This window comes from Calidris pugnax, unplaced genomic scaffold (genome assembly GCF_001431845.1).
Source record: "Calidris pugnax isolate Ruff unplaced genomic scaffold, ASM143184v1 scaffold215, whole genome shotgun sequence".
NCBI classification, from domain to species: domain Eukaryota; kingdom Metazoa; phylum Chordata; class Aves; order Charadriiformes; family Scolopacidae; genus Calidris; species Calidris pugnax.
The window spans coordinates 463,848-476,770 of NW_015090997.1; the positions used below are offsets into that span (position 1 = coordinate 463,848).

The following is a 12,923-nucleotide window of genomic DNA, read 5'->3' on the forward strand; positions in this document are numbered from 1 at the left end:
GCACCTCGGTCCCACGGCATCGATCTGAGTCAGGGCCGGTACGATCCGGCGTCGGCTCCAAACGTTGAGGCCGGGCGAGGAGGTTTGAGGGATGATTTGCTTCTCTCCGGGTTCTATTTCTGGCCCCCCACAGCTGAGCTGTGGGAGGTTTGGCACCTCTCCCCCTTCCTCCGGGTAGAAATGCACTGAGGTGGGTGTGTGTGACACTGCGGAACAGTGACACAGGCTGCGCAGCTCGGGCTCTGCCACATCGTGTGGGGCTCAGCGAGGGGATGGGGGGGGGAGGAGGGGAGCATAACACCATCCTCAGGAGATGGAGAAGGGGGATTTGGCTCGGGGCTTCTATAAATGGGGGTGTCCACGAGATCCCTGTCCTCATAACCCCAGCCGGACCCCGCGCTCCTCAGGGGGGACCATAACACCATCCCCAGGAGATGGAGAAGGGGGATTTGGCTCCAGGCTCCAATCACTGCCGACCTGCAGCACCTTTTCCTCATGGCTGGGAAGGCTTTGGTCGGCATCGTGCGGGGAGACGGGATGCTCAGGGCTCTGCCAGCCAACACAGGCAAGAGCGGCAGCGACGGCCGGAGCTTATAAATCCAACCTTGCTCAGCGGGGCACCAGGTATTTACACACACTATCGACCTCCTGAATAGGAATCAAATATCCACTAAACGCGGTGGAACAAAAGGGGTTATCTTAAATTCGGCTTGTTAGTAGCGTACAAGGCTAATAAATAACAGTGTCTCCTTTAGGAAGGATTTGCAGGAGGAAAGGCAAAGGCTACGAAAGAATAAAGAGCAGTTAACAGGCCTTTTGTCTTGGCTATCTGATCCCGGGTAAAGCAGTTCCGACTACAGCAGTTTCTGTAGATGCCCTTGACCTTCAGCAGGAACACTTCTTGTAGCAGAGAGAGCTGAGAGGATACCAATGGGGGGTCTGGTGTGGTCTGTCTCCATCCTCCCAGTGTGGCAGTGGGACAGTTCGGCTGGGGACCCTCTGCCCCACCACGCCGTGTTCCCAAGGCAACCCCAGTGTATGGGGATGGCAACGCCAAGCAGAAAAACTGCCCAAAGACAGGTCAAACATGTCCTAAACGGGCTCCCCAAGAGCGGGTGGAGGGGGTTCCTGCTCCCCCTGGTCCCAACCACGCTCTGCTCCCCCCCAGGCACACAAACATTCTGCTCCATGTACCTGAAGGTGCTGCCATGGGGGACACTGTGTCCATGAGCTGCCACTTCCCAACGGGAGCTGGGCACCCCGGGAAGGGCAAGTCTGCACCACAGATCCCTGCCGTGCCAAGGAAATTCCTCTACAAACTGCCTTTGTGAAAGAAACGGCGACGGAGTCAGAGCTGGGAGTCACTCCAGCCAACAGCTCCCTTCGGGAAACCCCCCGACGGAGAAGCCCCACGAGGCAGGAGCTGGGAGCAGGGAACCAGGGAAAACACAGCCCTGACACCAGGGTGAAATGCGTCACTGGTGGCTGGTGGCTATTCATGCTCTTCCCCTATCAAATGGAAACAATTAATGAACTATTCAGCCTGCTGCACGCTGGACATGCCGAGAAGGGAACCGAGCAGGGATGGGCAAACCTCAAACAATGCAGACGTCTGGATGCTTGTCTAGGACTAAACCCCAATTAACAGCTTTGGTCTGATGGGGGAAGCTCAGAGGACGCATCGCATCGAGCACTGGGCAGAGGGAGGCATCGCCCCAGAAGCTTTAGGGGGCTCCAGGGTGTCCTCATTTAATCCTCACACATTGCATTTGCTGAGGACCCCAGAAGAAATGCTGCAGAGCAGAAAGCAGAGCCCTCACGCCTGGCTCGATGGGGAAATCCAGAGTTCCTGTCCCCTGGGTGATGCCTCCCAGGATGGGAGAGTGATGGGTTGAGACATCAGCAAGTCCTGCCAGGTGACAGTCCCAGTGCCTGCCAAATCCAGAGTCTCCTGGCCACATCCACGGGCTGGAGAGCTGGTGGGACACAGGACCAGTCATCCAGGAGAGCTGAGAAAAGGATGTGAATATTATACAGCAGAGAGATTTCTTGCAACGCTCACACGCTCCAAGAGGTTTCAGGCTGTGGGGGAGAAGGTGCCACAGGGCCCCTGCACTCAGGATGGATTTGGCACGTTCCTGAAGTGTTGGGAGGGGGAAAAACGCCCCGGGAGCAGCCCTCGGCCAGCAAAGCAGGCTCAGATCTGAGCACGCACCTCGGTCCCACGGCATCGGTCTGAGTCAGGGCCGGTACGATCCGGCGTCGGCTCCAAACGTTGAGGCCGGGCGAGGAGGTTTGAGGGATGATTTGCTTCTCTCCGGGTTCTATTTCTGGCCCCCCACAGCTGAGCTGTGGGAGGTTTGGCACCTCTCCCCCTTCCTCCGGGTAGAAATGCACTGAGGTGGGTGTGTGTGACACTGCGGAACAGTGACACAGGCTGCGCAGCTCGGGCTCTGCCACATCGTGTGGGGCTCAGCGAGGGGATGGGGGGGGGAGATGAGCCCCCAAGACACCAGCTGGGACCCATCTCCTGCCCCTCATGACGACGGCAGAGAGGGTGATGGGCTGGGGGGGCTCGGCGACGAGACGGGGGCTGCTCCATCGGTGCCTGGAAAAGGCTGGTGCAGGGATGGGAGGCAGGAGGGAGCTGATGCTCCTTTGGCCCCACTTCTGCCCAGCTCTACCAGCAGGTACGTGCACCCCGGGCCAAGCCAGCCCTTGCTCAGGACATCCCTGGGGAGCAGCCAGCTGAGCAGATTTGGAGACACAGCAGTGGTCAAGGAGGGGGGAGATGCTGGGGGAAGCAATAGGAAGCCGCCTCCTCCCAACCGCTCCATCCTTGTCAGGATTCAGGTACCAAAGACGGGGAGGAAAAAAGGGGGTTACGTAGGCAGAGACAAGGGCAAATAAAGGAGGGCTGCCCTGGATTTTGTGCTTCAGCTGCAGTCTCTCCAGTGCCCCCGACTCAGAGGTGGCTGCAAAGTGGCTCCCCAAGAGAGAGGGGGTGCAGGGCAGGTTGTCTGAGCACGGGTACATTTTGAGGAACACCTGCCTGGGCCAAACGCTACCATCCACAGCCCAGCTCTGGAGATACCACCCTCTGCTCACAAAACACCATGCCCCCCCCATGCCCGGTCACCCCCCTGAGGGCAGCGAGCTGTTCCCTGGGGCAACACATGGTCCTTCACCCTGGGCAATGCCCAGGGCAGCTCCTCACTATGACACCGGCACAGAGGGTGGCAGCTCATGTCTGATGGGGGCAACATGAGAATGAGAGGGGGGAAAAAGGCCACAGGTCCATCCCCAGCAGCTTCCAGGGGCTGTGGGTGTGGGGACGGGCAGGGGGGAGCCTGCGGCCAAGGGCGCTTCAGCATCGTCCTGCTGGAGTCAGTCATTCTGCGGTGGGTCGGGTGGGAGCCTGTCGCCATCTCCTTTCTCAGTGCCTTTGATCTCCATGGTGACAAGGGGAAGAAGATGAGATCCAGGTTTAAAATATACTCTGCCTCCTGTTCTTCCCTCGGGCTGAGGAAGAGAGAGAGAGATGGGTCAGAGAGGTCGGACGGCGAGCGGCACTTTGAGGAGGAGCTGAGCCCTGGGGTGCTCTGGTTTAGGAGGTTACAAACCCCCGGCATTCAGAGGAGGGAGCTGCCACTCAGGGCACCTACATGCCACTTTGGGAGGTGACAAGCAAGGATGTCCCAGGGGTAATTTGCAGCCTAAAGCAGGCAGCAGGGATGAGGTTTGGCTTTTTCTCACATTGGATTAACCCCAGTCCCAGCACAGCCCATAGCACCACCTGGGAGAGGTTCTCATGTTTTTCCCCAGTCCTACCTGACTGCTGAAAGGCTGAGGCTCGGTAGCCAGGGTCCTTTTGAAGCTGGATCTCCTTCAGGGAGAAGATGGAGGCATCTAGACAGAAGGGCCAGAGAGAGAGGGTGTCAGTCCAGCTGGCCAAGCCAACAGGGGTCTGCAAGCCCAGAGCCAGGAGGGATGGCAGTGCCCAAGAGCAGCACCTGCACTTCATCAGAGCTTTGCTTTTGCACTCCTACGTTGTCCTACCCAAATTGTTTCTCACCACCAAGCTCCCACCCCGCTCTGCTGCAGGAGCATCCCATAGTCAGCAAAGACAAGAGGCACCCGAAGAGACCTGGCTGCCAAGCACCCTCCTCGGGCTGGGCAGAAGCTCTTTGCTCCTCATCCCCCAAAAAGAGGTCCCCCCAGCACTTACTGTCCGGCAGGAGATGCACCCGCTCTCCCAGGCTCTTGAAGTACGCGTGGCGCAGGGCCGCCTCCGCCGAAATCCGGCCTTTGGCCTCGTACTGCACAAACCCCCAGAGAAACACAATTACACCCCGTCCACACGTGCCAGAGACACGCACAGGGGGTGTAAGCCCCCAGGGAATTTCATGCCCTGCGTGGGCGACAGCGTGTCCCAACGCTGTGCGCACCGTGGGGGTGTAGAGGGTACAGGTAGGGGGAGGGACTCTTTGCCAGGAAGGGTAATGATAGGACAAGGGGAAACGGTTTAAATTGGAAGAAAAAAGATTCAGATTAGGTCTCAGGAAGAAATTTTTTACTATGAGAGTGGTGAGACACTGGAACAGGTTGCCCAGGGAAGTTGTGGATGCCCCATCCCTGGAGGGGTTCAAGGCCAGGGTGGATGTGGCCTTGAGCAACCTGGTCTGGTGGGAGGTGTCCCTGCCCAGGGCAGGGGGGTTGGAACTCGATGATCTTTGAGGTCCCTTCCAACCCAAACCATTCTATGATTCTATAGGTAGTTCCAAATTTCCCAGTGCCACCTGGATGTACACAAGGGGCAGCACACACTGTGGGGCTGCAGGAGTGCACCGGCCACGTCCTACCTTACGGATCATCAGGTTTGATCATCTCACCCACTTGTGGTGACAGGACACAGGGTGAAGGATGCTTCACCATCCTCAAGTGGGAGCTGGTTTGGGATAGCATCTATGAGGCCATAGCTGTGGGGCCACGGCTCGTTCTGCAGTCACAGCTCCTCCCCTGCCTGGCTCCAAAACCAGCGTGAGGGCAGTCAAAGCACCTTCACTTCAGCAAATCCACCTGGACTGCTCTACCAACTCACCAGGAGGAGGTTCATCAGCAAGTCAATGCCTTCCGAGTCCAGCCTGAGAGGAGGAGGAAATAAGAAATGGAGCATTATTGCACCCAGGGGACACTGCAATAGCCAATGCAAGGGACAAGTGGCAGCTGGGACCTCCAGTACACCACTGAATTCGGAAGCTGCCAGCACCACAAGGAAGGAATTAAACGGGTCTCCCCAGGTTCCCCTTCACAACCAGCCCAAGCCCACCATGCCTTCTGTGTCCCTGCTCAAGGAGGTACCTTGGGGCGTGATTTATTAACGGCTGGGCTCGGTGCTGCATGAAATTGTAAGCCTTGAACTCCTCGTTGGATGTTATTCCAGGCCAGGTGTCTTCTGTCGGGGTTCCTGGGAGGGGGGAGAGGAGGAGGGAGAAACCCATCACGCTCAATTTGGTGAGTCCTACCCAGGAGAGAGGGCACGGAGCATCCCAAGGAGCATCCCAGGAGGGCAGGGATTTCCCCAGCACCCCATGGAACCCCTTGCCCTCACCCATCTGCAAGGCTGGGGGGGAGTGGGTCTGTGGGTAGCCCCTGCCCATGGTCATTGTCCACGGTCATTGCCCAAGGTCATTGCCCATGGTCCCTGCCCAAGCTCCCGATGCTGTGCTTTATCAGGGCTCCTGCAGTCAGCCACTGCCCTCGCGTGGGGATCCAGGAGACAGCAGAAGACTCACCCAGCAGCCTGAAGATCAAATGCAGCTCTTCCTTCACCGTGGAGCCGGGGAACATGGGCCTCCCGGTGACCATCTCGTAGTGGATGCACCCAACTCCCCTAGAGCAGCAGCAGAGGATTAGTGAGGGAGAAGCCCTGTGGACACCCCCACCACCCCTGGACCAGGGCTGAGGTTCCTGGAGAGGGAAATGAGCTCCAGGAGCTGTGTCCCTTCTCCACTACAGGTAACCATTCACCCCTGATGTGGAGAACATGCTCCAAAGACCCTCAGCCCTAAGGGACATGGAGAACAGTGTGGCCTCTGGGAGAGCCCACCACCCTCTGGTGTAACCAACACTAGGAAGCTCGTTTTGGAGCCAAGACTCACCACATGTCGATGGGTGTGGAATATTCGGTAGATCCCAGCAGGACGTCGGGGGGCCGGTACCACAGCGTGACCACTTCATTGGAATAGGTTTTCGTAGGGACTGACTTGGCCCTGGCGAGTCCTGAGGAGGAAAGGGGTGGGCATCGAGGAGCTGCACCTCCTGGCAATGCTGCATCTGCCCCAGAGAGAGCCACCTACCAAAATCAGCCAGCTTGAGCTCTCCTCTCTCGTTGATGAGCAGGTTCTGGGGTTTGAGGTCTCGGTGCAGGATCTTTCTCCCATGACAATACGCCAGACCACGCAGCAGCTGGAACATGAAGATCTGTGGGGAGGAGAAGGGGTTTGCATTTAGCACGGGGACATGGACACCAAAGGTGAGTTGGCCTCAAGGGCTCTCAAAGTCCTGGCCAGGAAAGACCTCTCAAAGCTGGCCTGGGGTGGGACACACTGTAGAGAAGTGTTCAGGCCCATCACCAGCAATCCAGAAAAGGGGATGAACAAAGTCTGCACCCACAGTAATTTTATTTAGGGTGGCAGTGACCAGGGAGATGCTGGTGGAGCATCAGAGTGGGCTGAAGAAGGTCCAAGAAGGGTAAAAAAGCTGAACTGAAGGGAGGAGGGGTGTCCAGCCTCACCCAGCCCTGCAACGCCCTGGATTGCACTCAGGGTGAGGTGTGGGGAGAGGGGAACGGGGTCCCAGCACCACTTTACCTTCACGTTGTGCACGCTCATCAGGTTCCCACAGTTATCCAGGTACTGCTTGAGGTCACTGTCCTGCAACGGGACCCACAGGTCAGCCCGTCCTTCCCTCAGCCCCCACCACCCACCTGCAGAAAGGCATCCGTCCCCCTTGTTCCCGCAGAAAAGCCCCCCCAGACCCACCAGGTACTCGAAGACGAGGGTGAGGGAACGCTCCGTGTGGATGATGTCGTGCAGGGTGACGATGTTGGCGTGCTTCAGGTTCTTCAGCAGCGACACTGCAAAGGAGAGGAGAGGGCAGGTTGGGGCAGCAGGACCTGGGTCTCCGCATGACTGCAGGTAGAGATGTCCCCCTCCACCACCACCCCAAATCCGCCTGTGACCTGGCATTGCCCACCAAAGCCGTGATGGGGAAAAGCCCCTCCTGCCCTCACCCTCCCGTATGGCCGTGCAAGGTGCCCCTTCCTCGTGCTCCAGGCGGATTTCCTTCAGGGCGACGAGGTTTTCGGTCAGTTTGCTGCGTCCCTTGAAGACAGTGGCGTAAGTGCCCTGGGTGGGGAGAGAGAAAATACAAGCTGTGGCCATGCAGACCATTTACCGGGGTGGCACAACACTGACACACCCCGTAATATTTGGAGGAAGGATCATTTGAAGCTACAGGGCCGAGTTTGAAGACCACAGAAAGACTTGGTCTAAAAATTGCTAGATACTGAAGAAATTTGGGTAGTGTCTGGCCTTTGCACTTCAAGCTGCCCTTCTAACAATTTAAATCTTTATAGGGGGTCTCATAGTCTACTCACCTCTCCCAGTTTGTCCAGTTTAACGTAGGTTTCCAGCTTCCCAAACCCAATATCTGACTGTAAGAGAGAAAGGAAAACATCACTGGGAGGGATCTCGTCCAGGGCTGGTTTCGGGTCGGGGGGGGGGAAGTCCAAGGCCACTGGCCAGTAACAGCTCCGGGGGCAGCTCAGCCAGGCCCGTGTTTCATGCAGCAGCCCAGCTGATCCAAGGGCATAAATCCCTTCCTTTCCCAGAGAAGCCATGCAGGCGACCAGGCAATCCATCAGAAAACCTTTCCCACCGACTGGCTGCTGAAGTGAGATGGATGGCATAAGCCCTCTGTGTCCTGGGGTGGCCACAGACTGCACCCCCATCCTGCTGCCACCCCCCAACTCCTGGCTCCTCTCACCCCAACAGCGGCCAAGGCAGAGAGGAGCTGTTTTTTGCAAAAAAACCATGACCTTTCTATCAGAGAAGCTTTGTGGGATCCTACCACTGATGCCCACCCCTTTTCTCGAGTGCTTTCCTACGTGCTGGGCTGTGACTCCCTTCAGATTCTGTTCAAATCAAGCGTGACAGGGACATTTTCCCACTTGGAACCGTAACTGAGACCTGTCCCTGTGTCCCCAGCGAAAGGAGGGCGACCCACTGCAGGGCCACGGGTTCAGGTGTCCCTCCCAGCAGAGCCCCCTGGGCTGCCACCCCCCAACTCCTGGCTCCTCTCACCCCAACAGCGGCCAAGGCAGAGAGGAGCTGTTTTTTGCAAAAAAACCATGACCTTTCTATCAGAGAAGCTTTGTGGGATCCTACCACTGATGCCCACCCCTTTTCTCGAGTGCTTTCCTACGTGCTGGGCTGTGACTCCCTTCAGATTCTGTTCAAATCAAGCGTGACAGGGACATTTTCCCACTTGGAACCGTAACTGAGACCTGTCCCTGTGTCCCCAGCGAAAGGAGGGCGACCCACTGCAGGGCCACGGGTTCAGGTGTCCCTCCCAGCAGAGCCCCCTGGAATTGGGGTTTTCCGTGGGGATGTGTGGGGATGGGGACACCTCCTCGCTGAGCTTGGATTATCTGCCAGGGCAGGGGATGGCTCCCAGCAGGGTCCCAGGGCAAGTCATTGCTGGTGTCATTCGCCCACGAAATATGTTGGCATCGGTGCAGTCCCAGGCCAGCAGCCAGCTCTGACTCCCACCCAGCTGGAGAGCCCCCCCAAGCCATGCCATGGGCTGATGATGCCATGGGCTGATGATGCCATGGGTTGATGATGCCATGGGCTCATGCCATGCCACTCACCATCACCAGCCCCCCCCAAACCATGCCATGGGCTGATGCCACCATGGGCTGATGATACCATGGGCTGATGATGCCATGGGTTGATGATGCCATGGGCTCATGCCATGCCACTCACCATCACCAGATGGAGCTGGATGGACAGATGTCCATCAGCCACCAAGACAAGGCTGGGAAAGGGTCCCCTGGTGGGGGGGAACTGCAGGAACCCCCCCAAGCTCTGCCCGGAGAACCATCAGCTCCAGGTCTGGGGTGCTCCTGCAGCCTCCCCTGCTCCCCACATCTGCCCCATGGGGTGGTTTCTCCTCTCCACAGGCACTCACACCACCAAGCCCTCACACGCTGGGAAAAGCTGCTTTCTTGCTCATGCAGGATGGATTTGGACTGGAAAATCCCTGGGGAACACGGTGTTTTACTCCAGTTTGGCTTCCCCAACCCTCTGCATAACCTGGGGAGAGACGTGTCCTGCGCAGGGAAATGAGGTGACTGCTGCAATCCAGGGGGGCTGTGTCACCCCCAGAGCCACCCCTTGCAGGAAGGTGCCTTATTCCTGGAGGGCACCATGAATATTAACAGCACGTTGCCCTGGCTGTGTCTATTTTATCGATCAGACAGAACAAGCAGGTCAATGGGGGCTCTCCTTTCCTCCTCCCTCCCCCGGGGCAGGGGGACATGCCCCATCTGAGGACCCCGGCTGAGCCCTCGGTGTTGTCTCCCCACAGCCCTGAGTGCTCCTGGGCAGCAGGACACACACTCCCACCTTTGTAAACAGGGCACCAGGTTTTTGCTCCTGCACATTCTGATGCTCTGCGGCAGAGAAAAACGGATTTGGACCGGAAAATCCCTGGGGAACACGGTGTTTTACTCCAATTTGGCTTCCCCAACCCTCTGCATACCCTGGGGAGAGACGTGTCCTGCACAGGGAAACGAGGTGGCTGCTGCAATCCGGGGGGGGCTGTGTCACCCCCAGAGCCACCCCTTGCAGGAAGGTGCCTTATTCCTGGAGGGCACCATGAATATTAACAGCACGTTGCCCTGGCTGTGTCTATTTTATCGATCAGACAGAACAAGCAGGTCAATGGGGGCTCTCCTTTCCTCCTCCCTCCCCCGGGGCAGGGGGACATGCCCCATCTGAGGACCCCGGCTGAGCCCTCGGTGTTGTCTCCCCACAGCCCTGAGTGCTCCTGGGCAGCAGGACACACACTCCCACCTTTGTAAACAGGGCACCAGGTTTTTGCTCCTGCACATTCTGATGCTCTGCGGCAGAGAAAAACTGAAATGTCAACACTAATGCAAAAGTTAATTCATTATTTATCGGCATTTGCATTTCAAGTAGCAGCAGCTCCAGCCCTCCCTGGGTTTCCACCTCCTCCAGTTTGGAAGGAGCCAGGCCAAGAGGGGAGTCAGGTACGTGCGGAGGTGGGTGAAGGAAGAGGCACGGCTGGGGATTTGCACAGCAGTAGGCAGATGTGCCCCAGATGTGCACGTGGAGGAGTGACAAGGGGGAAGAGACACGTGTGTGTGTCTAGTTGGGGGGAATGTCCACAGCTAGGAAGGTGGGAAAGGGATGTCCACGGGCAGGGATGTGTGTCTGTGTGACCATCCTGGTCATTTATCTTTCAGTAGTTTTACTTTTCAGTAAGGCCTCTTCTAACGTTTGGGAAAACTGCATTTCTATAAGACTCTGGTGTCTGAAGTTATGAAAATATTTACTTTATCACCAGCTCTAATGTGCAGATTACAAGGTCCCAGTGTTTTCGAGCTCCCCAGGTGCAGGGACGAGGAGGAGAGAGACCTGGGCACTTGACCCAAGGTGCCACCAGGGTTATTTCATACCATGAACGTCACCTTCCATATAAATTAGAAAGTTTGCTGAGGAGTTCTCTCTCTCCCTTGATGGCTGTGGACCAGAGAACTCCTTGTCCCAGTGATGAACCCTGAGCCCTTCCCTTCCTCCTGAAGCCACAGTGTCCCACACTGGCTGTCCCTGCTGGGAATGCACAGCTTCCTGGGATGGAATGGGTGGTTGGGGGGAATGTCCACAGCTGGGAGGGTGGGAAAGGGATGTCCACGGGCAGGGATGTGTGTCTGTGTGACCATCCTGGTTTGAGCGACACAGGGTTCATTTATCTTTCAGTAGTTTTACTTTTCAGTAAGGCCTCTTCTAACGTTTGGGAAAACTGCATTTCTATAAGACTCTGGTGTCTGAAGTTATGAAAATATTTACTTTATCACCAGCTCTAATGTGCAGATTACAAGGTCCCGGTGCTTTCGAGCTCCCCAGGTGCAGGGACGAGGAGGAGAGAGACCTGGGCACTTGACCCAAGGTGCCACCAGGGTTATTTCATACCATGAACGTCACCTTCCATATAAATTAGAAAGTTTGCTGAGGAGTTCTCTCTCTCCCTTGATGGCTGTGGACCAGAGAACTCCTTGTCCCAGTGATGAACCCTGAGCCCTTCCCTTCCTCCTGAAGCCACAGTGTCCCACACTGGCTGTCCCTGCTGGGAATGCACAGCTTCCTGGGATGGAATGGGCTGGGGATAGTCCTCGTATGTTTTATATTGGTATTGGGATAAATATTGGCTCTTTAGTGTTATTAATGTTAATTATCTAGTCTTGTACTATTAAATCTGTTTATATTTCAACCCTCAGGTTTCCTTTTTTTTTCCCAAATCCCAGGTGGGGAGGGACCATTGGGTGAGAGATAATTGTCTAAATGACAATAAATTGCTGTGGGTTCTTCAAGCCATAACAGTGACACACCGGGGGCACAGGGGAGCTTGCACAGCAGGGCAGGACCACACGGGTGGGTGGCAATCAGCACGGGCATCTGCTGGTTGGGACTTGTATGGGACTTCTGTGCCTGAAGTGAGAGGTTGTGCCCGGCACCGCTCGCTCTGCTGGGTGGGACTTACAAGGGAAGCCCGTCGGGACATCCTGCTGAGGTGTTTGGGGAACTCCGGGCTCTCCATCTGCAGCTTCTGCAGGAACTCGGGGGGCAGGCGGATGTCCATGGGCAGGGAGAGACGCTTGCTGACATCCTGCAGAGGGCCAGAAGATGGGGTTTTTAGTCAGAGTTGGGTTGATGGTTGGACTAGATGATCTTGAAGGACCCTTCCAACCTAGAGGACTCCATGATTCTACAAACAGAGGACTGTACAGAGATATTCAAGGGGAAGTACTCTCTAACCAGAGCTAATATTAATGCTGAAGGAAAGGATGCAGTGTCCATGGGACCCTTCATCAAAGGAAAAGGGAAGGGGTACATGCATGGGGGTGTGCACTGGGCTTTGTCAGGGACCATGGGAGTCACGTTGAGTGCTCCCAAAGAGGACATCAGGGCTTGTGTCTGAGCCTGCCAGGCCCCCATGAATCAAACACCGGCCCTTCCACCCAGCAGGCGGGTGACAACCAGAACTTGCCACGGTCCCTCCTGCCCACCCCAGCCCACAGCAGTACTTGCCTCCATGGAGAAGCGGCGCTGGTTGTTGTTGCGGTAGCGCACGGCCATGGGGGACTGGTCTTCCACCTCGGAGGGGGAGATGGGGCTGGTGTCTGCTCGGAAGTCCCTGCCCAGGTGTCCCAGCTGCAGGTGCCCTTGAGCCAGGTCTGAGGACAAAGAGACAGGAGAGGGAGCTGCTGGAGCTGCAGCAGAAGTGCCAAGATCCAAGGCATTTGCTTTGGAGAAAAGAGAGTAAGAGCAGAGCAGGGAGGTCTCAGGATGCTCTCTACGGCCATAGGAAAGTCCTTTTCCATCTCTGCATCCAGGAGGCAGAAGGAATACCTGCTTTTTGCTCCAGGATCCTGGTACATCACCACCCACACAGCTCAGCAGCACCCCCAAAGCACCCTAATACAGCCCCCTGCAATGAAGATCTCTTTCGAGTGATGGGGAGGGGGATGCAGAGAGGGGAACTCCTTCACACGCAAGGCCACCCAGATGTCCCAATCCAGCATTGCCTGGCAGCTCACCCGTCTGCACAAGCAC

General features: G+C 56.7%; 1 protein-coding gene across 2 annotated transcripts in view; it reads right to left on the reverse strand.

The window, feature by feature from the left end:
* Positions 1-291: 291 nt before the first annotated feature.
* Positions 292-12,923, reverse strand: part of CDK18 (cyclin-dependent kinase 18) — a 42,727-nt gene continuing 30,095 nt past the window's right edge. For both annotated transcript variants that reach the window (XM_014955457.1, XM_014955458.1), the window contains 14 exons: positions 12,399-12,544; positions 11,851-11,976; positions 7,661-7,717; positions 7,295-7,409; positions 7,044-7,138; positions 6,873-6,935; positions 6,360-6,483; positions 6,162-6,282; positions 5,796-5,893; positions 5,362-5,467; positions 5,102-5,144; positions 4,229-4,319; positions 3,832-3,909; positions 292-3,522 (listed from right to left, as the gene is read on the reverse strand). In XM_014955457.1, coding sequence (XP_014810943.1) covers positions 3,488-3,522; positions 3,832-3,909; positions 4,229-4,319; positions 5,102-5,144; positions 5,362-5,467; positions 5,796-5,893; positions 6,162-6,282; positions 6,360-6,483; positions 6,873-6,935; positions 7,044-7,138; positions 7,295-7,409; positions 7,661-7,717; positions 11,851-11,976; positions 12,399-12,544 — 1,298 coding nt within the window. In that variant the 3' untranslated portion in view covers positions 292-3,487. The remainder of the gene's footprint in view (positions 3,523-3,831; positions 3,910-4,228; positions 4,320-5,101; positions 5,145-5,361; positions 5,468-5,795; positions 5,894-6,161; positions 6,283-6,359; positions 6,484-6,872; positions 6,936-7,043; positions 7,139-7,294; positions 7,410-7,660; positions 7,718-11,850; positions 11,977-12,398; positions 12,545-12,923) is intronic.